Source organism: Eretmochelys imbricata, chromosome 7 (genome assembly GCF_965152235.1).
Source record: "Eretmochelys imbricata isolate rEreImb1 chromosome 7, rEreImb1.hap1, whole genome shotgun sequence".
NCBI lineage: Eukaryota > Metazoa > Chordata > Testudines > Cheloniidae > Eretmochelys > Eretmochelys imbricata.
In genome coordinates, this window is record NC_135578.1 from 115,120,308 (window position 1) to 115,144,896 (window position 24,589).

Below are 24,589 nucleotides of genomic sequence, written 5' to 3' on the forward strand. Positions count from 1 at the left end.
TGGTCAAGGATGCAACCCCATGCTCTGAGTGTCCCTAGCCTCTGTTTGCCAGAAGCTTGGAGTGTATGACAGGATGGATCACTTGACGATTGCCTGTTCTGTTCATTCCCTCTGAAGCACTTGGCACTGGAAGACAGGATACTGAGCTAGATGGACCATTGGTCTGACCCAGGATGGCCGTTTTTATGTTATGTTCCTAAATGCAATGAAACAGAAAGCTGTAAAATATTTGAGCAGACTTGACTTGCAGCATCAAGTCCAAAGTAAGGACCCTGCTGAAAGGATAGATTGCAAAATGCTCTGGAGAGCAAGGGTTCAGTTAATTAGCATTGTTTAATTAAAATCATGTCACAGGCAAAGGAGCTGGTGCTGTCATTGGAGCCAATAGTATAAGTAGCACTAAGAGCAGGAGGAAAGTGAAATCTTCCATATTGCTGATGTGCAGCTAGTTAAGGGACGGCGTGGATCTCAGAATGGGTCCTTGTTACATACGCAGGCTCATTCTGAATTTGATTCCTCTCCACAGTGCTACAGCAATCACACTTATTGCTGTGGTCTTTGCTAATGCTTTAGATCGTGGACTGGAAACTTCTCAGCTTATTGTGGCATTTCAAGCTCCTTGGAATGCTTCCCACCCACTTAGTGCCCGAAAGCTGGGCTCAGCTATCCAGATTGCCATTGATAAAGTCAATACAGACCCATCTTACCTGGGTAACTACACCTTGGATTTTGTTTATGCTGATTGCGGCTGTGATGCCAAGAAGTCCGTCAATGCTTTCATCCATCAGGTTCAGGAGGAGAACATTTTGGCCCTGTTCGGACCTGTCTGCTCAGAAGCAGCTGAGGTAGGTATGACTTCCCACCACTTTCTCTCTCCCAGCCTTGCCACTCTTTGTACTGTGTATATTTCTGCTTTTCTTATGAGTTGACTAATTCAGGGAGTTGTGTTTCACCTATAAATCTCTAACTGGGCTACCTTAAAGATGTGAATTTAGCCCTGGTGCTTGAGTTAACAGCTGCTTGTGGAAAGTGGCTCCTGGGAAGATGTTTCCCCTGAATTCTTCTCAACTCTGGAACTTGCTTTCCTCATCCTTGGTCTGATACAGCCTGAGATTGCTGGCTTTCAGAGCATTCTGCAAAGCTGATCTCCTTTCACAGGCTTTTGTGGAGGGATGAATTAAGGGGGAGAATGTTGTTAGTTCTGATGGGCAGGGAGCATTTTAGTTGTGCTGTCAGTCCAAAATGTATTTTGGTTTGCATGTGTGCTTAGATCTTAGGGCACAGTGTACAAATCAAGGGAAAAAATAAAATTAATGACAGGTTTCAGAGTAGCAGCTGTGTTAGTCTGTATTCGCAAAAAGAAAAGGAGTACTTGTGGCACCTTAGAGACTAACAAATTTATTTGAGCATAAGCTTTTGTGATGAAGTGAGCTGTAGCTCACGAAAGCTTATGCTCAAATAAATTTGTTAGTCTCTAAGGTGCCACAAGTACTCCTTTTCTTTTTGCAAATAAAATTAAGATATTTGCTCCTTGGAGGGAGGCGGGGGACGACTATCAGTTCTGAAAGTTAATGAAAATCATGGAAAGGATAAAAGTGATACTTCCTAATAAATAACACTTATTCTAAGTCTAGGACATTGTGTCTATCAGATATATCCAGGCTATTATACACAGTTCCCCCCCCCCAACTTATCTCAGGATAGAAGAATGATAAGTTACTGTCTATTGTTAAAATGCCCATATTAAATTATTCCCATAGGCTATAAAAAGTTGCCTGCCGGGGTTGTTTGCCAGTTTCTACAGGCAGCTTTGAAAATCTCAGCTGTTCTGCTTACGAAGCTACTTATGGCTAGTTAATAGAATTACTTCTGTAAGTCAAATCTTCTTGTTTTACACCAGTAAGTTTCATGGGTCAAAAGCCAAACCTCAATGACATTGAACAGGATTGATTTTTGTTGTTGTTGTGAAAATTGTTCTTTTAAAATCTGCTGGAAACAACTGAAGACCTTTTAGTAAGAATGTTAAGAAGGTGGCTGACTTGTAAGCAGTGATAGGCAAAAGGCCCAGAGTTTTTGTTCTATTTGGATTGGAATCCAAACAGTCAAAGGTTCATCTGAATCTCTTTGGCCTGCCAATCCCATCAGAACTAGCTTTCTTTTGAGATGTTCATTTCCTCCTGAGAAAGTGCGGGTTTGTTTGCACTATAGTCAGAGCTACAGTTCGCACATTGCATGGCAATAAAACAATGTGGGACTTTGACTACAAATAGAGCTATGCCATATCAAAGTTCACAATAAGCAGAATCTGTTATACTGTGGGATTACCCCCCCACCCCTCACAGTTTCTGCTTCTAATTATAGAAGTGGGTTTGGAATAGTCTTTCTTGTTCAACTTTCCATGCCATTGCTGCAGGATTGTTCCCTAGACCTGTCCATTTGGTGCATTGTCCCATCTGGTTTAAATATACCAACTGATGGTGTTTCTGCTCCTCTCCTTGGGACTATTCATCAATGTAACAGGGTAATTTCCCTGTGCTGGTGATTGACGATTAATTAAGGCCCTCTGCCCCTCATGCTATGCCCTGGTATAGATACCACCAGTTCTACTTTATTCTGTAGTTTCTCTCTCTTTCCTGTCTTCTTTTCTCTCTTTTTTTCTTCTTCTTTAATTCGCTGTCCCCAGTTCCCTATTCACACCAGTTAACTTCATGTCTCTTGGCCTGGGAGATCCCCTGTTGTCTCTGAGGCCACAGCGTGTGCTCCCAAGGCTCAGCTACATAGGCAGTGGTCAGAGATCAGACTTTGAGACAGCAGCCAGGTGTCTCAGAAAGATGCTGGGCCAGCTGTCTTAGAGGCCACTGAGGGAGCAGCCAGTTTCCAAGGGGGCACCACCTGCTTGGGGCATGTTTGTATTGAAGTTGGATCCAGGGTCATATCAGAGCTTCCCTGACTTTGCTAGTTCCTATCCAGCCACCCATTCCCAGTCCCTGATCTCACCCCTTCCCTTCTGATCCCGATTCCCCGATCCTTTCTGACCCCTTCCTTCCTGACCCTGCCTTTTCTGCTTCCCATTCTCAAGCCTATTCCTGCTCTCTTCCTGTGACAAATCTAGGGCTTGTTTACATAGGAAAGTGATTTTCAGACCATATCAATTCCCTCATTGCAAAATATTTCAAATAATCAGGCCTGGATATCGGGAGAGAGGGGGTGTACGGGGAAATGCGAGTGGGGTGGGTTTTGCTCCTGTGCAGTGGGAGGGGTGCTAGAGCGCAAGGGAGGGTTGCGGGGAGCAGCACCATGGGGAAGGAGCTGGGGGATGTAAAGGAGAGGTGGCTGTCCCAGGGAGAGCTGTAAAGACAATTGGAGGGCAGAGGTTTGTGCAGGGCAAAGGGCCCACACAGTTAGGGGTAGTGAGTGAGCAGGTGGCCCCTACCAAGAGCCACGGGAAAGAGGCAGGTGGAGAGGGAGATGAGGAGCTGCAGAGGAGCTGGCTAGGTGGATGGTGAGCAGAGATCTACACTTAATGTACAAAAACTTGCTTGCTTGTCTCTCACTTCCCCATCTCTCTGTTTGTCTCATCCATCCCCTGCATCCTGCCTTAATGTACTCTGGGAGCTCTTTGGGGCAGAGACGGGTCCAACAAGTGGATCTGATCCTGGACAGGCGCCCTTAGGCACCCCTGTAATAACGAATAATAATACAACCGGGAGGGAGCCGAAGCTGGAGAATTGGGGCGTGGGAAGAGCATGGTGCCCACAGGGAAAGAGCTTCCTTCTCAGCAGTTCTGTGACATCAAAGGCTTGAGATGTCGAGGAGCAAGTAACCCTTGGCTTCTCCACTGTAGCACATTGACCCCAAGAGTGGGCAAGGAGATATGGTGAAAATTCTCTTTAATAAAAAGGAAGTCAGAGCTTAATCCCTTCTGGATCTGTGCTGTTCATACTCTCTCTCCAGGCAGGCCTTAGTGGGGTTGGTGTCCTAGATGGAAATAATACTGGAGCCTCCTCGCCAATGCCCTCAGAGAAGTCCTCAAGAGCTCCCCATAACACACCATAGCCCTGCTCTGAGCATGTATTAACCATGGCTAACACTGCTGAGCCTGGCTTGTCCTGGCCTACGCTTATAGGCAAGCTCTGCTCATCACTGCTTCAGCTCTGCCTGTCACTGACACCCACTGTTAGCAGTGAGTCTACTACTAACGTAGACAGGCTCCTCTCTTCCACCCCCACATTCCTCTATCTCCCTGCCTTCCTCACTGTCTGTGACACACTCCTGAGGTAGCCAATGGATGCTGAACGCGGTTATTCATGAATGCGCCTTTGAATTCTTAAATGGATTTGTCCTGGCTGTGCTCCCAGCAGTTTCACATTTGCTTGCCATGTGTGAGCTAGGGAGTGAGTTTCTTGGCAGGAATGTTGGAACACAAATTCGGTGTTTGTGTAACCCACACACCTCCTGGGTGTGGTGCTCTGTCCCATTTAGTGGCACTCAGACCACTTAGAGAGTGATTAATGAGTCTGCTACAGACTTAGCTAAAGGCTATGTGGCTTTTAGCTCATGCAGTAGAGGCTCATGCATTTAGCTACAGAGGTCTTAGGTTCCATCTCGCCTGCCGACGACCAGGATCTGTTAGTGTTACATTTGCAATTGCAAGGATCCACACTGGAAACCTGACTTGAGGGAATCATACCCAACTACGCAGGGACCAGAACCATACAATATGACCTGCATGTCCAATCCAAATAGCTTGATGGTCAAAGCAGCCCTGCCAGGATGAAGCTTGCAGGCTGAAATACGGTGGTGAAAAAGTATCCAGCAAATAGTTTCAAGTGACAGAAAAATTCATGAAAGTTGTGATCTGCTCGTGATCAGTGTGGATTCTAATAACAGAATATTCATGCCAGCCAGTTGAACTCTAGTGTTCACGCTCTAGTCACATTCGTGCTCCTGGGTGCAGAAGCGCACTGGACCTTCTCACTATTCCTACCACTCCTTTATAGCAGCATGCTCCAGGGATGGCATCATGGCAGGCCTGGGGGATTCAGCTCAAGGCAGCATCTCTTGCAACTTCTGGGATTAGATAATGGAGGTTCCAGCCCCAGGCTCGCAGGGATGGAATGCGAATGGGCGAAGGACTTGTCCATGGCACCCAGTCATATTCTTTCCTACACTGCTGTTTGTAATTACCTTGACTTTATTACTTATATTAATTACTGAGATCAGGACCTCATTGTGCTAACTGCTGTACAAATGCAGTGTGAGATAGTCCCTATCCCAACAAGTTTAAACAGCCCAGGAATGGAAGGGGAAATAGAGTCCCAAAAATGTGAAATGATTTTTCCATTGTCCCACAACAGAGCTGGGAATAGAACCCAGCTCTCCTAAATCCTATGCCTTAACTACTGCACCATGTGTCTTTTACCACCTTTCGTCCAGTTGTGATCCCAAAACAGTGCTGATACCCAAACCAATTTAAATGATTTTTCAGAGTATGTTATACCAATAAAATAAAAACCAGCAGGATCTTATTAAAGGGGAAAAGGCAAAATGCCACATTTATTGTGAATACAGAAAGAATCATAGTAAGCAGTTAGTTATAGCTATAACATTCCATTCAATTTCATATTTATTCACACATTCATTCACACACACACATACACACACACACACACACACACACACAGATTCTGCAAGGTTGTTATCATAGTTACCAGCCTTAGAGTTGCTCATGCCAAGCCATTGGCCAGGTGGCCTGGACATGAGGAGGGAGCAGGACCTTGTCTGATGCTCCTGGAAGTTGGTTTGCAGAATCAGACCCCAAAGTTCTCACTTTCTAGAGTCCATTTTCATAGGAATTTCTTCCTAAGCCAGTCTATGGGAATTGCTTCATCATGTTGTTGCTGAATCAATCAGCAGATGGCACATTCCTGACAGCTCCGTGCTGCCAGATGTTATCTTGTTCTTTGGTTCTCCGATTCTTGAGGCTGTTGGGTGGATTCCAGTCTGCCCTCTGGGGGTCCTCTGGTTATTTCCACTTGACGCCTTCTTCAGCTGATGGACACTGGATTCTTAGGCTGGCACCTCCCTGATCATTCAGTTATTATCCACACCAAGCATCCATCCACATACATCCTCTATCTCTATTTTAATCACAATTGTTAACAAAGCGAGATGAATACAACAAAAAGGCGGGGAGTCTCTGGGTGCTGTTTCTGTTGTTACAGAGTATTGCTTTGAGTCTTTCTCTGTGTGAGTAGTTGTTGTTACAAAGAACAACTGTTGCTTTGAGAACAGACTCTGTCTTAGAATGTACTAACACAGTTAGCAGCTTGCAAGTTTCACACATAGAGGGAGAGAAACAGTACCAAAAACCAAGAGACCTCTTAATTAGTAATACCCTGGAATTTAAACTATGGGGAATCAAACTCATTTGTGATTTTAATACAGAACTTCTTTAATATGATCCAACAAGTACGCTCTTTCAAGATTCTTTAGCAAACGTTTTACTAACATCCAGATATATAACATCTCTACTGTGCTTCTTTTAGCTACTAGTTTTGCAATTCTGTGTTTAAAAAAATAGAGAAAAACCAATCAAGCTTGTCTGGCAAGATTAGTTTCTTATGAATGTAGACTATTTATAGTTTCTGGCACCTTTTGCTTTTAGATATTTAGTGATTATTTTTCTCTCTTCATATTTGTTTCAATATTTTACTATGTTTAGAAATTAGATCTAAATTAGATCTAGGATCACCCTTCTTACTTTGGCTGAATGCTGGTATGTTGTTTTGCTTTCCCCCAATCTTCTGGTGTCTCCATAGAGCTTCAAAATTAAATCCAAATGTAAATTCATTCACTGTTTCCCTTTACACTCTAAAAGCTGATTCACCCAGGCCAGCTGATTCATATACATTCTCCCTTTTCAGGAGTTCCTTTACCTGATGTTCATCTCTGCAGCCCTCGGCACGTAGATTTCCGTTTGTAAAAGACACAGCTCACCACAAAAATGCCTATCTTCAGGCATTGACCACTTTCAGTAGAGTATCCGTAGTTGTTTGTTCGTATAATCTCCCTGAATCTCTGTTGTTAGCGTCACTCTTCCACTTCACTACTCAGTGTGCTTACTCACACACCTGTTATACCTGTGACACTAAGCATAGTTTGCTCTTATATACTGTTAACCCAGCCTACACACAGAGCTTTCAAACAAAGAAATACAGCTGTAATGGGGAACAGTCCGTCAACCAGTTCTGTACCTTCACACACTTGCTACTCTGAGTAATGTGTGTGTAGTTATGTTTGAACCTAATTTTCACTATACGTTTTCATGCCTCCTTGTAAACACCACAAGAAAAGGTTTTATTGGCATTGAAAGTGGTGGGTTAGATTTTGGGTCCAAGGTGGAATCCTTGTCTAGACGTGGCCAAAATGTAACCTGATTTCTAGGGAAGATTGTCAGTGGGATAAGAAAATGTTAGCCATGAAAAGAGGATGTACAGCCATCTCTTCCCTTTGCATCATACCACAGAGGGCATGGTGTCAGTGCAATCGGCCTCATCATAGACGCCTATAAAGCATGCTTAAAGATGATTTTGCAATTGCTTATAACAATTGTATTTGCTTAACCACTTATGATTGTTTTATTTTTAATTTCTCCATGACTAACCATTCCCAAACCTAAAACAAATTCCTCATAGAAGACGAACGGTTTTCTAAGCTTGGAGTATTTTTGTTCAGCCATTTCTGAGTTACTGGAACATACATCTCCTTGCTAAGATGAAGTATGAAAAGCTGGTCCATCTGCGGCCACTAAATGGTTTAGTAGTTACCTATGGAACCATCTGCTCCAATTTTATTACTTTTGTCTTTCCTTCTCCCCGATTTTCCTCCTGTTCGTCACACTCACTCATTGCATCTTGTATCCAATTACATGGTGAACTCTTCAGGGTAGGAACTGTCTCTTACTGTGTGTATGTACCGTGCCTAGCACATAGAATCATAGAATATCAGGGTTGGAAGGGACCTCAGGAGGTCATCTAGTCCAACCCCCTGCTCAAAGCAGGACCAATCCCCAATTTTTGCCCCAGTTCCCTAAATGGCCACTTCAAGGATTGAACTCACAATCCTGGGTTTAGCAGGCCAATGCTCAAACCACTGAGCTATCCCTCCCCTCGAAGGGAGATCAGTGAGGTCCTGATCTTCGCTGGGGTCGCTAGGGTGCTGTACTAATACAAATAATAAATAAACATTTAAAAGTGGGTTTCAGAACCAATTAGGAGTGTGTGAAAGTAGGTTACAAAGAAATTCTGGCGGGAACTCTGTCATAGCGTTAACCAAAGCGACCATAGTGATATTTACATCGAGTCTTAATAGATGCAGAGTGAATATCCTTCCGGGAGCAGTGGGAAGAAAAAAAAAATTCCCTTTTATTGTGCTCAGCTCTACGTGATCCCCAGCTCTTTCAAATATGTAAATTCCTTTTGTCAATGGGGAAAATATTTAAAGAGATACATGGCCATGAATGCATGGGATAAGATATGGGAAATAAGCACTGCTCAGTAAAGGTACGGCATATGACTCAAAAAGAACAGGAGTACTTGTGGCACCTTAGAGACTGACAAAGGCACAAGTACTCCTGTTCTTTTTGCGGATTCAGACTAACATGGCTGCTACTCTGAAACCTGTCATATGACTCAGTGTAAACTACTGAATAAGCTTGTGCTTTTTTTGCAGAAAGCCGTTGCCTGTGGGACTTATATTGCATGGTGGTCTTTTTCTTTTCCTCTGTTCACCAGTGAATTTCATCCCATGTAACCAGTTCAGATATAACAGCAGTGAATCCCTGCCCTGCCGGAGGTCTACACAATTTCAGTTGCCCAATAATTTTAATCACAGACCCACAGTAGCTGCTCAGCAATGAGGTGATGCTAAATGCTGTTTGAGAAGTGACTCATAAAGCCTACAAGGAGGCTACCCTTGTGGATGTGTGTTTATGTTATTTGTTAGGTGTGTTTGACTTTGTGGGTAGAGAGAAGAGCAGAAAAACTTTCAGGCTGACTTTTGCTGGCAGCCAGAATCATATGAGATGCTCACTAGAGAAAGTATTATCCCTGATTATCAATGGTATGGGTTACCTTAGCAATAGAGAAACCTATCTGGACTTTTACAGGGATCCCTATATCATCAGGACTCCTTTAATAGACTTCATTAATGAAATGTCAAATTGGCACCACTAACTTTTCTCTTTCACATCATTCTTATCACAGAATAGAGCCTGCAGCATGAAATATTTCTGTGTCCTCATTTGAATTTGAAAGTGAACTTTGATTTGACCATGTTTTTGATACTTCCATGTTTTCATTCTAAAAACTTCCGAGTACTTGAGGTTTAATACTATGAATTTTCAAGAAAAGTGAATTTCAATCCTGACTATGCGCTAATTTCAAATAGCCTGTGTTGAACAGAAACAATGCAGCATGGTTTATGTAAGTAACCAGCACAGTGTGAATTTGTGTAACTTGCATAGTCATTACTGATCTTTTGTTGTTCTGAATTTTGAAAATGATTCCTACCTTTTGTAACAGATCAAACTAAGTCTCCGTATTGAAACAACCACAGACATGAGGATGTCCAAAATCTTGATCTGAATCCTCATTTTGTGGCATGAGTCGAGCTCTTAGCACTTAATTTGAGGAGTGAGGGAAGAATTTGGAATGTTGAAGTCAATGGAGTTAACCAGGGATTAATTTGGTCCATACAATATTAAACCCCAATTCTTAGGCTTTACACAGGATAAGCTAGTTCTTCAGCTATACAGCATCATTGTTCTATAACAATATGGGGGCTATTTCTGATTTCACACTGGTGTAAATTAGGAATAACTCAATTAAAATTAATGGAGTGGCTGTAAAACTGGTGTGAGAGGAGAAGCAGATGCCAATAAATCTTATTAATCAAAACAATTCACTGCTACTTATCAGTCTAACCTTTGCATTTTAAATACTGGTATTAAATAACAATGTCTGAAAAAACCCTTTTTGTTGCCATCTAGATTACTGGTTTGCTGGCTTCTCATTGGAATATCCCCTGGTTTGGATTTGGTGGCCAGAGTCCAAAGCTGGACAATGCAGATCTATATGACACCTATGTCAAACTTGTCTCCCCTCTGCAAAGGATAGGGGAAGTTCTGCATAAAAGTCTGCAGTATTTTGGCTGGAAATACGTTGGATTATTTGGAGGTTCATCTGATGCTTCCACCTGGGAGAAAATGGATGAACTCTGGACGTCTGTCGAAAACCAACTCAAAGTCAATATCACTATCACTGCTAAAGTCAAATACAACACAAAAGATCCAACTCTCCATCGGGAAAACCTCAAGTACATATTGTCTGTTGCCAGAAGTAAGTTCCAGTTTAAAAGTGTTTTATACTGTCTGGCTTTAAAGGGACTACATGTAGAAGTTTGCCAAATACAGATGAATGAAAATTTACTACAACACATTACTTGTATCAATCTGGAAGCTTATCTGGTATAATTTTATTAAACACAGTGGGCTATTAGGGTATGTCTACATTGCATACTAAGCCCAGGCTCTGACTCAGGGTTCAGTCCAAGCCTCCCTTCCTTCCACAAACAAACCAGTCTGACTTGGGTTATCAAGCACTCAACCCCAAGGTCCTAAGACCCTGCCGAGGGTGTGGGTGGCTCAGATCCTGAGTCCCTCTGAGACTTCGCTCCAAGTCCAGTAATTTTGCAGTGTGAATGCATATCAAGCTGCAGACCCAGGTCAGAAAGTCTTTGTAGCACAGTGTAGATGCATTAGCATGGCTGTGAGACCAGACTCCAGCCATTTTAAACCCAGGTTTACAATCCAGTGTGGATGCTCAAGCACAGGCTTGGAAATATTAAAGCCAGAAGTCTAGGTCCCAAAGACCCAGGTTTAGTGTGCAGTGTAGACATAGCCTTAGTTACCTGTGGACTTCAATTGGAGAGCAAAATATGGCCCGCCATATTAAAGCAAAAATATGCTCATACCCCTCTCCCTCCTCCCCCACAGAGTATAGCTTGACTCGTATTTGTGTAATAACATGTCAATGGGAATAGACTATGGGAGTGGAATGTGATTGTCAAATCAACCTGGCTGAACCAGAATTTTGCCCTTAGCTTTTCTCACATATGTAGGTCAGAGGAAATGAGATGCACAGTGTTGCCTGGGGCTTATTCATTTTTATGCTTAAGGAAAGAAACTCTAGCAGGAAGCTTGAATTGACTACTTCTTGGTGTATATGCTGCATTATTATTTTAGAATTATTATATTCAAAAGGTCAACTTTGAGTGACTTAGAGGGGGTTGATATGTTCTCACTAGCTGTGGAGTAAAGCAGGCAAGACTCTATAAATAGGAAACATTCCCCTCTGAGTGAGAATACAGCAGAAAGAGTGTCTTAGTGTGGGTGGAACCTGGAAACCACTGACTTAAATGGGTTCATTGTGATTTGCATAGACATCATTGTGCTAGGCACCATACAGTCTATGAATAGGCGACACACTCCCGAATAGGCGACACTCCCAAACAGGCGACACACCCCAGAGGGATATGAAGAGTGATTCAGATGTTGACTTGTTTTTAATGTAACTGGAGAACTCTTTTTATTCTTTATTTCAGCATCCTTGTTAATTTAAATAAATTCAATCATAACTACATAACAGCAGCAAACAAAAGAACTCCCCATATGCAACACTGATCTCATTTCAGTTTGAAGTGCATAGCACTGCTGTGACTGTCAACTACTGCAGGAAAAAGGATCTAAAAGCCACGTGTAACATGCAAATGGACCAACAACAATTTGCAAGTCTGGTTAGCTAGACTTGTTAGATAAACTCGTTTGTTTGTTAAAAGTCTTTTTCTAAAATAGCCCTTTGGCAGCTGGTATGTCCCCGTTAAAACGGACTTCTAAAGGGTTTAGCTACAGATTTCTCTCCAGCAATCAAAGGGTTAAACGTGGCTTGTGAACGGGGAATGACTAGAACCGGTTGAAAAATTTGAAACAAAATGTTTTCCCATAAGAAAGCTGGGTTTTGTTGAAATGAAATTTTTCCATCTAAATGAACAAGAGAAACATTTTATTCTGGGTCAGCACTGATCTGTGTCTTAATCCAATCCAGTGCCTCCAGGGAGTTGTATTTCCAGGTCTCTCATGCCCCCGTCGTCCTCTGTCGGCCCAGCTGCCTGCCTGGACTACATTTGCCATAACATTATGGTCCCTCCCTGTTGCCGTACCCTCATGGCACATCAAGGACAGGGAATCACTGGGGTCATTAGAGATCTAGAACTACTACACTCATAAGGAACTGCAACAGCTGGGGCAGACACAGAGGTTAGTGTAGACCCAAACAGAAATGTAATGGGTTTGTTTCAAGTTGACAAAGTGAAATGAAATGTTTAAATTCAGGAGCTTTGATTGAAATGCTTCGACATTTCCAAATCAGAATGTTCATTTGGAACTTTTTGTTCGACAGAATGTTTTGAGGTTTCAACTTTTTGTCCCAATTTGGAATAAAAGCAAATGGCAAAATATCAAAATTTCCTGAATTCCACCCTACTTAGCCAATCTCTTAGCTCATTGTCTGGGTCCCTCTCCTCCCCCACCCCTTTGCTTCACCAGTGACAAAGTGGGAATTTTCTGTAATATTTTTATGACGTCTGTTTGTGCCTCAGTTTCCCCTGTATGTTGCATTGTTTCCTGGTGGGTGGAAAGAGACTGTTTGCTCTTGGGCCAGGCTAAGACACAGGTGTGAATTGTGCCTAATTGTCTGGGGTTTAGGTTCCATATCAATGGAGCTCTTGAGAATACAATGGCAGATCCAGTTGCCTGGTCATTGACATCTAGCAAGCAACGCGGCAGAGGGATATGAACTTCCCCACCTCTCAGCAGGGCGGCTGAATGGCATTTTCCCAGCTCGAAAACAAAGGACTGGGTGGAGTTCAAGTGTGGGCTGAGAGAGGCAATCAGGGGCACACCTGGGGCTCTGATCGAGGAGGTTGGAGAGATGGAGCTTGAACAATGGGTTTCTCTACGGCTTGGCTGGGCTTTGGGCTAACCAGAATGGACTGTGCTTTAACCTTCATTCCTCTAGGCTAACCTAGGGTCTTCCTATGCTGTGTTCCAGATGACTAATAAACCCTACTCTTTTGACTATGCTGTGTGAGGGTCACGGCACATGCTTGGAGAGGCGCATTAGTCCCCAAAAAATGTACAAGTCTCCATGGGGGTATGTTTCAGTTGGACTTGCTGAACAGAGCTGTGGGTGTGAAGCAGGAGTGCTGCAGAAGGCGGTGAAGCCATGTAGCTTACCCTGGAGGATGTGTGAGATCGCTCGAGGGGCTGGCTTACTGAAAGAGTTCCTTCGTGAGACTGTCCCAAATCTGGGGCCTTAGCACTGATCCTGTGGATCCGTGACAGATAGCAACCCCATTCACCTGCTTGTCTGCATCTTCCACACATATGTTCTTCCATGCTGTCCCCTGTGCACAGAACACTCTACCACTCCATGGTCTTAGGGCATCCTTCTCCCCAGGGCTCAGCCAGATTGTTTGGGCTGTACACATGCAGGGACTTGCCCATAGGATTACATAAAGCACTTGAATCACACAAGGAGCTCCAGTTGCTCATAGAAATAGAGAGAGCTCTCTCCCTGCCATTCAATGGACAACGTGTCCTTCCCACCATGCTGCTGACAATGTGTGTCAGTATTCCCTGGTGGCACAGTTACACAGGTCAGCTTTCTGTATTCATGAAAACTCTGCCTATGGACACAACTTTTCCAAATCTGGTCACAGGTGAGAGGAGAAGACAACCTGTCCAAAACAAATTAATTGACCTGTCAACTAGAGCTGGTCAAAAATATTTCGTCAACCAATTTTTTCAAATATTTTTGTGAACAATTTTAATTTTGGTCAACATGTTCCTAAATTTTCAACAACCACAGCAACAACAAACCCCCAACATTTTCTGTTAAAAAGCAAAACACAATTTGGTTTTCATTAAAAATATTGGGCTTTGATAAACTTCTTGTTTTCAAAAACTAAATTTTACTAAAACCAGGATTTGAAATCACACAACTTTTTATTTTTTTGGTTGAAAACCATCATAAAGTTTTGGGAAAAAAAGAATGTTTTAAAAATTTCCGCTAAAACAATGGAAGACCTTTGTTTTATTCCTGGAAGTATGTGATCAAGGTTCTTCTTGATCCGTATTATACAGAAACCTCATCAGTTTAAAAGCTATTCGCTTTGGCAGTGCAGAATTCTGAAGCAAAATGATTGTGTGCTCATTGGCATGTCAATATGCAAATGCTTGGGTAGATCAGAATGATTTCACAACAGCGCATGGTTTAGCTCTGCAGCAAGCTGCAAGTTGTGGCTATTGCTTTCAGCTACAATAAGAATTTTTTTCTGCTTGTGTTTTGAAAGGCATGATTACAGGAAGCTTTCCTCATATTTAGCCTCCACACCTTTCCCTTATTAGCACATCATCTTTAGGGAGAAATGAAGAAAGATACTAACTCAAATAAACATGTTACATCAGAAAACCTAGGAAGCTGAATATAATTGCGGTGCACAATTGTAATGCTGGCGACAGACCCCAGCTGAGTCATTTCCGTTCACTCTTAGGCTCATGAGAAGCTGATCTTTGACAGGGTTCCTGCTGACTTTCTCTTTGGCACCAACAGCATCTTGAAAGTGTTCTGATTTTCCCTTTGTAACTAGACGACAATGACAAGATGCAGCCTATGGATTTTGCTCTCCTTACTGAAGATTAGTACTTTGCTCTTACTACATAGAAAATATCCAAATGTGAAACTGACAATACAATAGGCTGTGACCTAAATCCCTTCTACAAATGCCATTCTATGACACCAAAGTTAGCACTTCAGAAGAGAAAAATACAAGGCAGACTAGAATCGACTGCCCCTTTTTGAGCTGCATAGGAGATACGTAGCATAAGTCAGAGGAACTGTTCTGAAGAGCAAAGGATCAGAAGAGGAGCAGAATTCCTCTGATCCATTACAGAGGTGCATCTGACTGTTTAGGGCCATGCCAATACAAATCAGTGCAGAGGGGGAAGAGATAATGTGTACATCATAAAGAGCGGGAGGAATTGGGGTCGTGGTCAGACAACTCATTGACATGAGGGTCAGCAATGTGAAGGGAAACAGGAAACCTGTGGAGGGCGCATGCCCCAACCTGCTGACTTTCACCTACTCAGGAGAAAAGGACTCTTCGTGTGATGCTCGAATTGTCAGGCCCCCGAGCTTCTCTCGAACATCCAGTCCCACCGTCAACAGTGGGATGTGATCTGTGTGTATATGTAGGACTCAGGTTGTAGATGGCTATCAGCATTAGCAAATGTTTGCATGCAATGGAACTATAAGGGTTAGTGTAATCTGACCCCAACCTGTTTGTTTCCATTGGGCACCACAGTGATACAAATAACTCCATCTGGAAAGTATATATTCTTACATGGGGAGTATTCCTTATGTAGCATCTGCTTGCTGGACTTCTACACATATCCTTGCTAGAGTGGCTGGAAATCTGACCCCCCAGCCCCCCGCATGCAAAATATGTGCACAAGAACAATATATTTTTGAAATTTCCCTCTTGGGAAATTCTGTTTTTGTGGGTAAGGGTTCCCCCAACATTCACTTTCTTGCTGTTTTCCACTTTTTTCCAACTGGGAAACAGTAAGAAATTATGGGAGAGTTGCTGGGGGAGGGGGCGGGGGTGGATAACTTTTCATGTTTAAAAGTAACACTATTACAGTTACCACTTACAAGTGAAATTGTTACTTTCTTTTACTGCCAGAGAGAACATTTTGTTACTGTTTTCCAACTGACACAAGTTAGTTAAAGGTCAGAAAGTCATGGTGGGAGAGGGGGTAGTGGTGGAGGCGGGAATCCAGAATTTCAGAACAAAAAAACGCTCTTTTTTTTCTTCTCAGGGATTTTTGTTTTAAAATAGTGCAAATAAAAAAAAAAAGTCTGTGATAATTCTTTCCACAATTTTTAAATTTTTTTTTATTGAAACCCCCCTTGACAAAAATACCCAAACATACCCAAAAAAACACTTTGTGTGAGGAAATGTATTGACTATCTCAAGTTGCCACTTGCCGGTGACCTACGTCTGCAGAGGTTTCCTGGCTGTCTTTGGTTGCTGCCATGCATCTGTTGATGGGAATGTACCACTCAGTGTGTTTTGAGCTTCCCCGTAGATTTGCTTTTTTTTCCTGGAGTAAATTACTACAGATATTTCTACCTCTCTACTGTGAAGCACAGAGACGCCTATGACCCTGGCAACTCTTATTCATAACAGTTACCCTTTCTCACATGACAAATCACATTGACTTCAGTGGGACTACTCACATGAGTAAGTAGTGGGTAAAGTGTGTAGGATCCTCGTTCCTTACTTTCTAGCTACCACTGAAAGCCTCAGTGAGCCATGCATGTTTCATTTACACAAGACCATGACAAAGAGTTTTGATTGACATTGGTCCATGCTGGTTAAAGCAATAAATATGATCAATGTGTAATCATGAGCCATGTAATTTAACTCTTCTTTTTAAAAATCATCCCAGTGTTGATTGGCAGCTCTGATTGTCTTGTCCATTTTTTTTTTTAATTTGGTGGATGGATGGGGAGCAAATAACTAAACACACCTTTTTCTCTTGCAGTTATTGTTTTAATCTGCAGCTCTTCGGATGCCAGGTCTATTATGCTGGAGGCCAAACATCTAGGGCTGTTGAATGGGAAATTTGTGTTCTTCGTTTTGCAGCAGTTGGAGGTCAGTGGCAACCTGGCGAGTATTGCTCCAAGTTGGTTTATTAGCACTTGTTTTTGTCTATCTGGAACCTGTCACCAGCAGAGAATTGACACTGAACATGTTGTAGCAAGAAAACTTTATCAACCAACGTACGGTAACGATGGCCCTGACTCTGCACCACAGTTTGTGCTAGCAGATCACAGTTCAAGCCCAAGCTCAATAACTGCACTTTGAACTAAGAGCACCATCACTTTAAGCCACTTACTCTACCCTCATCTTTCTCTTTCAGGACAATTTTTTGAAAGAGGCATTAAGCAGCGAGAAGAACAGCAGTGTGCTTGAAGCCTACCAGCCAGTGTTTCTGATTTCCCTCAGCCCTTATGGAGGATACACTATGTATTCAGATTTTCTGAAGCAGGTCCATGAAAAACTGAAGGGACAGCCATTTTACAGCTCACTTTCTTCAGAAGAAGAGGTTTGATATGGTCCTCTCTAATTGCTGCACGTGCGGCCACTGGGTTCAGGTCATACCAAGGGCCATCTCCCTCTTGTGCAACTTGTGTGTGTAATTCTGTTGATTCCACCAGGAGTACTTACTTGAATGAGGTGGCCTGAGATCAGAAACATATGTGGGTCACCCATTTATTGATTTTCAGTGGGTGGTGATGATATTGCCAGTTAAGTAGAAGGGTGACTTGAACCATTTTTATAGAGGTTTTCTTTCACTCTCATGCCATCCTGTCTGGACAGTGATCCTGGTTGCTTTTCTATACAGAGGATCAAATTCGTATGTATGTAGACACAGCTCCAATTGCAGTCAATAGAAAATTGCACCTGCTTACTCCAGGGCTGAATTTGGCTCAGAAATTCACTGTTGACTTTGTCCCAAGGTTTAGTATCAGTGCTATAACGTTTATATGGACATTTTGTAAGCAAACCCTATAATCATTCTCTCGGGAGAAGGCCCTTCTGTCTAAGTCCTTTATCTCTGAAGCTGAAACATTGCTTTTCCATTTTGCACTTTTCAGGTGAGTTCTTACTCTGCCTACCTGCATGATGCAGTCCTGCTTTATGCCCTGTCCATCAGGGAAATGTTAAAAGAAGGGAAAGATATCAGAGATGGACGAGCACTTGTCAACACTTTGAAAGGCTACAACAAAACCCGTTTGTATGGTAAGCTGCTGATGCGGAGATTATGTCAATCACATGTAACTGACTTAAACTAAGCCTCTCATGAGTTAGCACACCTCTTATTGTCTTAGAGAGAAGATATTCTTGATTTGCTCTGGGCAGTGTGCAAAGTAACATCTTAATTCAAATTAATCCTTTTTAAAAAAATTTTTTTTTTAAATACTGATGAATTGTAGAAGTTTTTCAAAGGTATGTAAGGTTGGATTCTGCTCTCAGTTATTGGAGTGTAAATCCAGAGGAACTCAATCCAGAGAGCTAGAAATATTATCCTACTTTATTTTTGCTAAAATGGTGGCTTGCTTGTAACCATTCCTTTTTCTTTTCTTTTTATGCCTTAGCAAAACACCAGCTCTTAGCAACCCCCACGTCTGTCATTTAAAAACAAACAAACAAACAAACAAACAAACAAACAAAAAGTTTTAGTGCTGGCCAAGGTGTACTTCCCATGTTCCCCTTTTTGCAGAAATGGTAACAAAGCATTATTGTGTTGGGGTTTATATACCAAGAGAGTAAGGAAGGGGTGTAGGTGGGCACTACAAACCCAGAGCTGCTTTAGCTGGAACTGTTTCTTGTCTTTATAAACTGTTTGTTCCCAAAATTGCTTTGAAATTTTTAACTTTGAAAAATATTGACAAGCTCCATAGTTAGCAGGGTGTTGTCTTCTATTGAAAATGGGTCCTTGAAGCTTACTTGGGCACTGGACAACTTCAGCTCCAGTTCACTCTTGTTGCAAATCAGGTTCCTGGTTCCCCTCCAGTTCCCTCTTAGCTGGGCAACTCTACCAGTCTCATTGCAGCCCCTGGCTTCTCTGCAAAGGCTTTCTCACAGAAGGACTTTCCAGAGACAAGTCCTGCCCTGCTCCTGAACTGACAACTCCTTCCCCCTTGGTTTAAAGGGTTCCATAGTCCTCCTTCATGGGGCAGTACTGCAATTCCAGCAGGCTTCTCCAGCCCACCAGTCCCCAGGTTCTTGAACTCCTACACTTCTTCCCTTTGGTTCCAGGGCCCCACAGACCTCCTCCTTAGGGCTACGCTATGGTTCAGGCAAGCTCATTTGGAGGGTGCCTGGTTTGTGCTTCGCTGGGTGTCAGCTCCAGCCTGTTAGCTACTAGTGCTAAAGAAGGAACATGGAATTAACCGTGAACCGGAAAAAGCCCAGCAGTGTTGAGTGAGTATGCTATGTACTCTTTTATCTTTCTAGGGGTTACTGGCCTGGTGTATATCGATGAATCAGGTGAGAGGTGGATGGATTACTCTGTATATGGTCTGCAGAAAGCTGGGAATTCATCCCAGTTTGTTCCTATTCTTAATTATGATGTCGAGAGAAAAACAATCAGGTACTGCGGGTCATATTTTTAAGTGAAACTACAATATTGAAAGTAGCTTATGGGTGATAAGTCACCCCAGTTCAGAGTGCAAGCACAAGTCCTTGAATATTGCTTAATATTGGGCTTATGCGTCACACAGGCCTTGTCAGATCCTCTGCACGGGGGGTGAAATTCACTGGTTGTGAACATGTCTGCCCAATGGCTGATGCTAACACAAGATTTTCTGAGAGTACTGCCTTACAGAGTTAATTCTTTTAGGACAGTGTTTCTCAAACTTTTGTATTGGTGACCCCTTTCACACAGCAAACCTATGAGTGCAACCCCCCCCTTATAAATTAAAAACACTTTTTTTGTATTTAACACTATTACAAATGCTGGAGGCAAAGTGCGGTTTGGGGGTGGAAGCTAACAGCTCATGACCCCCTGTCATAAATATAAAGGGAAGGGTAAACCCCTTTGAAATCCCTCCTGGCCAGGGGAAAGCTCCTCTCACCTGTAAAGGCCAGCTAAAGGTAACCTCGCTGGCACCTGACCAAAATGACCAATGAGGAGACAAGATATTTTCAAAAGCTGGGAGGAGGGAGAGAAACAAAGGGTCTCTGTCTGTCTATATGCTGTTTCTGCTGGGGATAGACCAGGAATGGAGTCTTAGAACTTTTCGTAAGTAATCTAGTTAGGTACGTGTTAGATTATGATTTCTTTAAATGGCTGAGAAAAGAATTGTGCTGAATAGAATAACTATTTCTGTGTATCTTTTTTGTAACTTAAGTTTTTGCCTAGAGGGATTCTCTATGTTTTGAATCTAATTACCCTGTAAGGTATCTACCATCCTGATTTTACAGAGGTGATTTCTTTACTTCTATTTACTTCTATTTCTATTAAAAGTCTTCTTGTAAGAAAACTGAATGCTTTTTCATTGTTCTCAGATCCAAGGGTTTGGGTCTGTGGTCACCTATGCAAATTGGTGAGGCTTTTTATCCAACATTTCCCAGGAAAGGGGGGGTGCAAGTGTTGGGAGGATTGTTCATTGTTCTTAAGATCCAAGGGTCTGGGTCTGTAGTCACCTAGGCAAATTGGTGAGGCTTTTTACCAAACCTTGTCCAGGAAGTGGGGTGCAAGGTTTTGGGAAGTATTTTGGGGGGAAGGACGCGTCCAAACAGCTCTTCCCCAGTAACCAGTATTAGTTTGGTGGTGGTAGCAGCCGGTCCAAGGACAACGGGGGGAATATTTTGTACCTTGGGGAAGTTTTGACCTAAGCTGGTAAAGATAAGCTTAGGAGGTTTTTCATGCAGGTCCCCACATCTGTACCCTAGCGTTCAGAGTGGGGAAGGAACCTTGACACCCCCCATGTAATAACCTTGTGATCCCCTGAAGGGTCACGACCCCCAGTTTGAGAATCCCTGTTCTTGGAACTGCTGCAGATATAACTTCACAGAGCTTAGTTAGAGCAAATGAGATAGCCTTATATAAATAGAATATGTTTTGTGTTTTAGTCTTATTGTATATGACCAGCATATGCTCTGATTTGAACTCATATGAAAGTGGCCTCTTTTCTGTAATACAGGTCACACACATAAGTTACATGCATCTTTGTTTCCACTTGCCTTTTCTATTAGGGCACACTTTGTCAACATGAAAATGTCTTACACAAGCAGACAGTATCACTTGTAAGAAAAAGAAAAAGAAAAGAAAGTAATGGCTCTGCTGAAAGGCAATCAATTGCCAACCTTAAGTGAATGTATCTGAGAGTCCGTTAGCAGGTTCGAGATTGGCACATGTTGATAATTAGCAAGTTTTTTTCTTTTAAAGGGTATTGATTACAGGCAGGTGGATAATTTCCACTGAAACACTTTCCCATTGGAAAAAAGGGTTTCAATGAAAATTTTTAATTTTTACAAAATATTTTGGTTTTTTTTAAATTTTCATTTCACTGGTAGTTGCACCGCCCCGCCCTGCCCCACGCACACACTTTCTGCCTTTTTTCCAACCTTTGGCAGCTGAATAAGAGCAACAAAGTATAAGGGGCACTGTTATGCGCTGAAAGTGTTTCTCTTTGAATGTGTTATTTTCAACACTTTGACAGTTTTCTAACAGACAAAGGTTGGGAAATGTTAAGGAAGTGTTGGAAAGTGGTGAAAAATCCTATTTTTAGCACCGTTTTGCTGTTTAAGACTGTACAAATGTGTTACACTGGTTTTAAATAGTAGAAAGGTCTCAAAAGTAGGCTTCTCCCCCAAGTTCTACCTTTTTGTCAATGGGCAAAAAAGGGGGAAAGAAAAAAGGGGAAATCGCCCCAAATTTAGCAACCCTAAAATTTTTCAGCTTTAAAAAACTAAAATGAAATACGTTTGAATTTGAGATGAAGCAAAAAAAATTCACTGTGTTTCTAAATATTGATTTGAAAGAAACATACATCTAAGGGAGCAGGAAGAACTGGAAGTCCTGGCACAGTCAAGGAATTATGATGTGATTGGAATAACAGAGACTTGGCAGATAACTCACATGACTGGAGTACTGTCATGGATGGATATAAACTGTTCAGGAAGGACAGGCAGGGCAGAAAAGGTGGGGGAGTTGCACTGTATGTAAGGGAGCATTATGACTGCTCAGAGTTCCGGTATGAAACTGCAGAAAAACCTGAGAGTCTCTGGATTAAGTTTAGAAGCGTGAGCAACAAGGGTGATGTCGTGGTGGGAGTCTGCTATACACCATCGGATCAGGGGGATGAGGTGGACGAGGCTTTCTTCTGGCAACTAAGGGAAGTTACTAGATCGCAGGCCCTGGTTCTCATGGGAGACTTCAATCACCCTGATATCTGCTGGGAGAGCAATACAGAGGTGCACAGACAATCCAGGAACTTTTTGGAAAGTGTAGGTGACAATTTCCTGGTGCAAGTGCTGGAGGAACCAACTAGGGGCACAGCTCGTCTTGACCTGCTGCTCACAAGCCGGGAAGAATTAGTAGGGGAAGCAAAAGTGGATGGGAACCTGGGAGGCAGTGACCATGAGATGGTCGAGTTCAGGATCCTGACACAGGGAAGAAAGGAGAGCAACAGAATACGGACCCTGGACTTCAGAAAAGCAGACTTTGACAACCTCAGGGATCTGATGGGTGGGATCCCCTGGGAGAATAACATGAGGGGGAAAGGAGTCCCGGAGAGCTGGCTGTATTTTAAAGAATCCTTATTGAGGTTACAGGGACAAACCATCCCGATGTGTAGAAAGAATAGTAAATATGACAGGCGACCAGCTTGGCTTAACAGTGAAATCCTTGCTGATCTTAAACACAAAAAAGAAGCTTACAAGAAATGGAAGATTGGACAAATGACCAGGGAGGAGTATAAAAATATTGCTCGGGCATGCAGGAGTGAAATCAGGAAGGCCAAATCACACCTGGAGTTGCAGCTAGCAAGAGATGTTAAGAGTAACAAGAAGGGTTTCTTCAGGTATGTTAGCAACAAGAAGAAAGACAAGGAAAGTGTGGGCCCCTTACTGAATGAGGGAGGCAACCTAGTGACAGAGGATGTGGAAAAAACTAATGTACTAATTTTGCCTCTGTCTTCATGAACAAGGTCAGCTCCCAGACTGCTGCACTGGGCAGAACAGCATGGGGAGGAGGTGGCCAGCCCTCTGTGAAGAAAGAAGTGGTTTGGGACTATTTAGAAAAGCGGGACGAGCACAAGTCTATGGGGCCGGATGTGCTGTTTCCAAGAGTGCTAAAGGAGTAGGCGGATGTGATTGCAGAGCCATTGGCCATTATCTTTGAAAACTCATGGCGATCGGGGGAGGTCTCGGACGACTGGAAAAAGGCTAATGTGGTGCCCATCTTTAAAAAAGGGAAGAAGGAGGATCCTGGGAAGTACAGGCCAGTCAGCCTTACCTCAGTCCCTGGAAAAATCATGGAGCAGGTCCTCCAGGAATCAATTCTGAATTCTTAGAGGAGAGGAAAGTGATCAGGAACAGTCAGCATGGATTCACCAAGGGCAAGTCATGCCTGACTAATCTAATTGCCTTCTATGATGAGATAACTGGCTCTGTGGATGAGGGGAAAGCAGTGGACGTGTTGTTCCTTGACTTTATCAAAGCTTTTGACGTGGTCTCCCACAGTATTCTTGCCAGTAAGTTAAAGAAGTATGGGCTGGATGAATAGATTGAATGGTGATAGAAATAGGTGAATAGAAAGCTGGCTAGATGTCGGGCTCAACGGGTAGTGATCAATGGCTCCATGTCTAATTGGCAGCCGGTATCAAGTGGAGTGCCCTAAGGGTCGGTCCTCGGGCTGGTTTTGTTCAGTATCTTCATAAATGATTTGGAGGATGGTGTGGATTGCACCCTCAGCAAGTTTGCAGATGACAGTAAACTGGAAGAAGAGGTAGATACGATGGAGGGTAGGGATAGGATACAGAGGGCCCTAGACAAATTAGAGGATTGGGCCAAAAGAAGTCTGATGAGGTTCAACAAGGACAAGTGCAGAGTCCTCCACTTAGGATGGAAGAATCCCATGCACCGCTGCGGACTAGGGACCGAATGGCTCGGCAGCAGTTCTGCAGAAAAGGACCTAGGGGTTACAGTGGATGAGAAGCTGGATATGAATCAACAGTGTGCCGTTGTTGCCAAGAAGGCCAATGGCATTTTGGGCTGTATAAGTAGGGGCATTGCCAACGTGATCGTTCCCTTCTATTCGACATTGGTGAGGCCTCATCTGGAGTACTGTGTCCAGTTTTGGGCCCCATACTACAAGAAGGATGTGGAAAAATTGGAAAACGTCCAGCAGAGGGCAACAAAAATGATTAGGGGACTGGAACACATGACTTATGAGGAGAGGCTGAGGGAACTGGGATTGTTTTGTCTGCGGAAGGGAAGAATGAGGGGGGATTTGATAGCTGCTTTCAACTACCTGAAAGAGGATTCCAAAGGGGATGGATCTAGACTGTTCTCAGTGGTAGCAGATGACAGAACGAGGAGTAATGGTCTCAAGTTGCAGTGGGGGATGTTTAGGTTGGGTATTAGGAAAAACTTTTTCACTAGGAGGGTGGTGAAACACTGGAATGCGTTACCTAGGGAGGTGGTGGAATCTCCTTCCTTAGAAGTTTTTAAAGTCAGGCTTGACAAAGCCCTGTCTGGGATGATTTAGTTGAGGATTGGTCCTGCTTTGAGCAGGGGGTTGGATTAGATGGCCTCCTGAGGTCTCTTCCAACCCTGATATTCTATGATTCTAAGGGAAAAGGAGTTCAGGAGAGTTGGCAGTTTCTCA

The 24,589-nt window shown here is 43.0% G+C and overlaps 1 protein-coding gene across 1 annotated transcript in view; it reads left to right on the forward strand.

The window, feature by feature from the left end:
* Nucleotides 1-473: 473 nt before the first annotated feature.
* LOC144268225 (guanylate cyclase 2G-like) overlaps nt 474-24,589 on the forward strand; it is a 47,185-nt gene continuing 23,069 nt past the window's right edge. Inside the window, exons 1-6 of the mRNA XM_077822876.1 lie at nt 474-845; nt 10,052-10,400; nt 16,730-16,839; nt 17,108-17,293; nt 17,847-17,991; nt 19,210-19,345. Coding sequence (XP_077679002.1) covers nt 474-845; nt 10,052-10,400; nt 16,730-16,839; nt 17,108-17,293; nt 17,847-17,991; nt 19,210-19,345 — 1,298 coding nt within the window. The remainder of the gene's footprint in view (nt 846-10,051; nt 10,401-16,729; nt 16,840-17,107; nt 17,294-17,846; nt 17,992-19,209; nt 19,346-24,589) is intronic.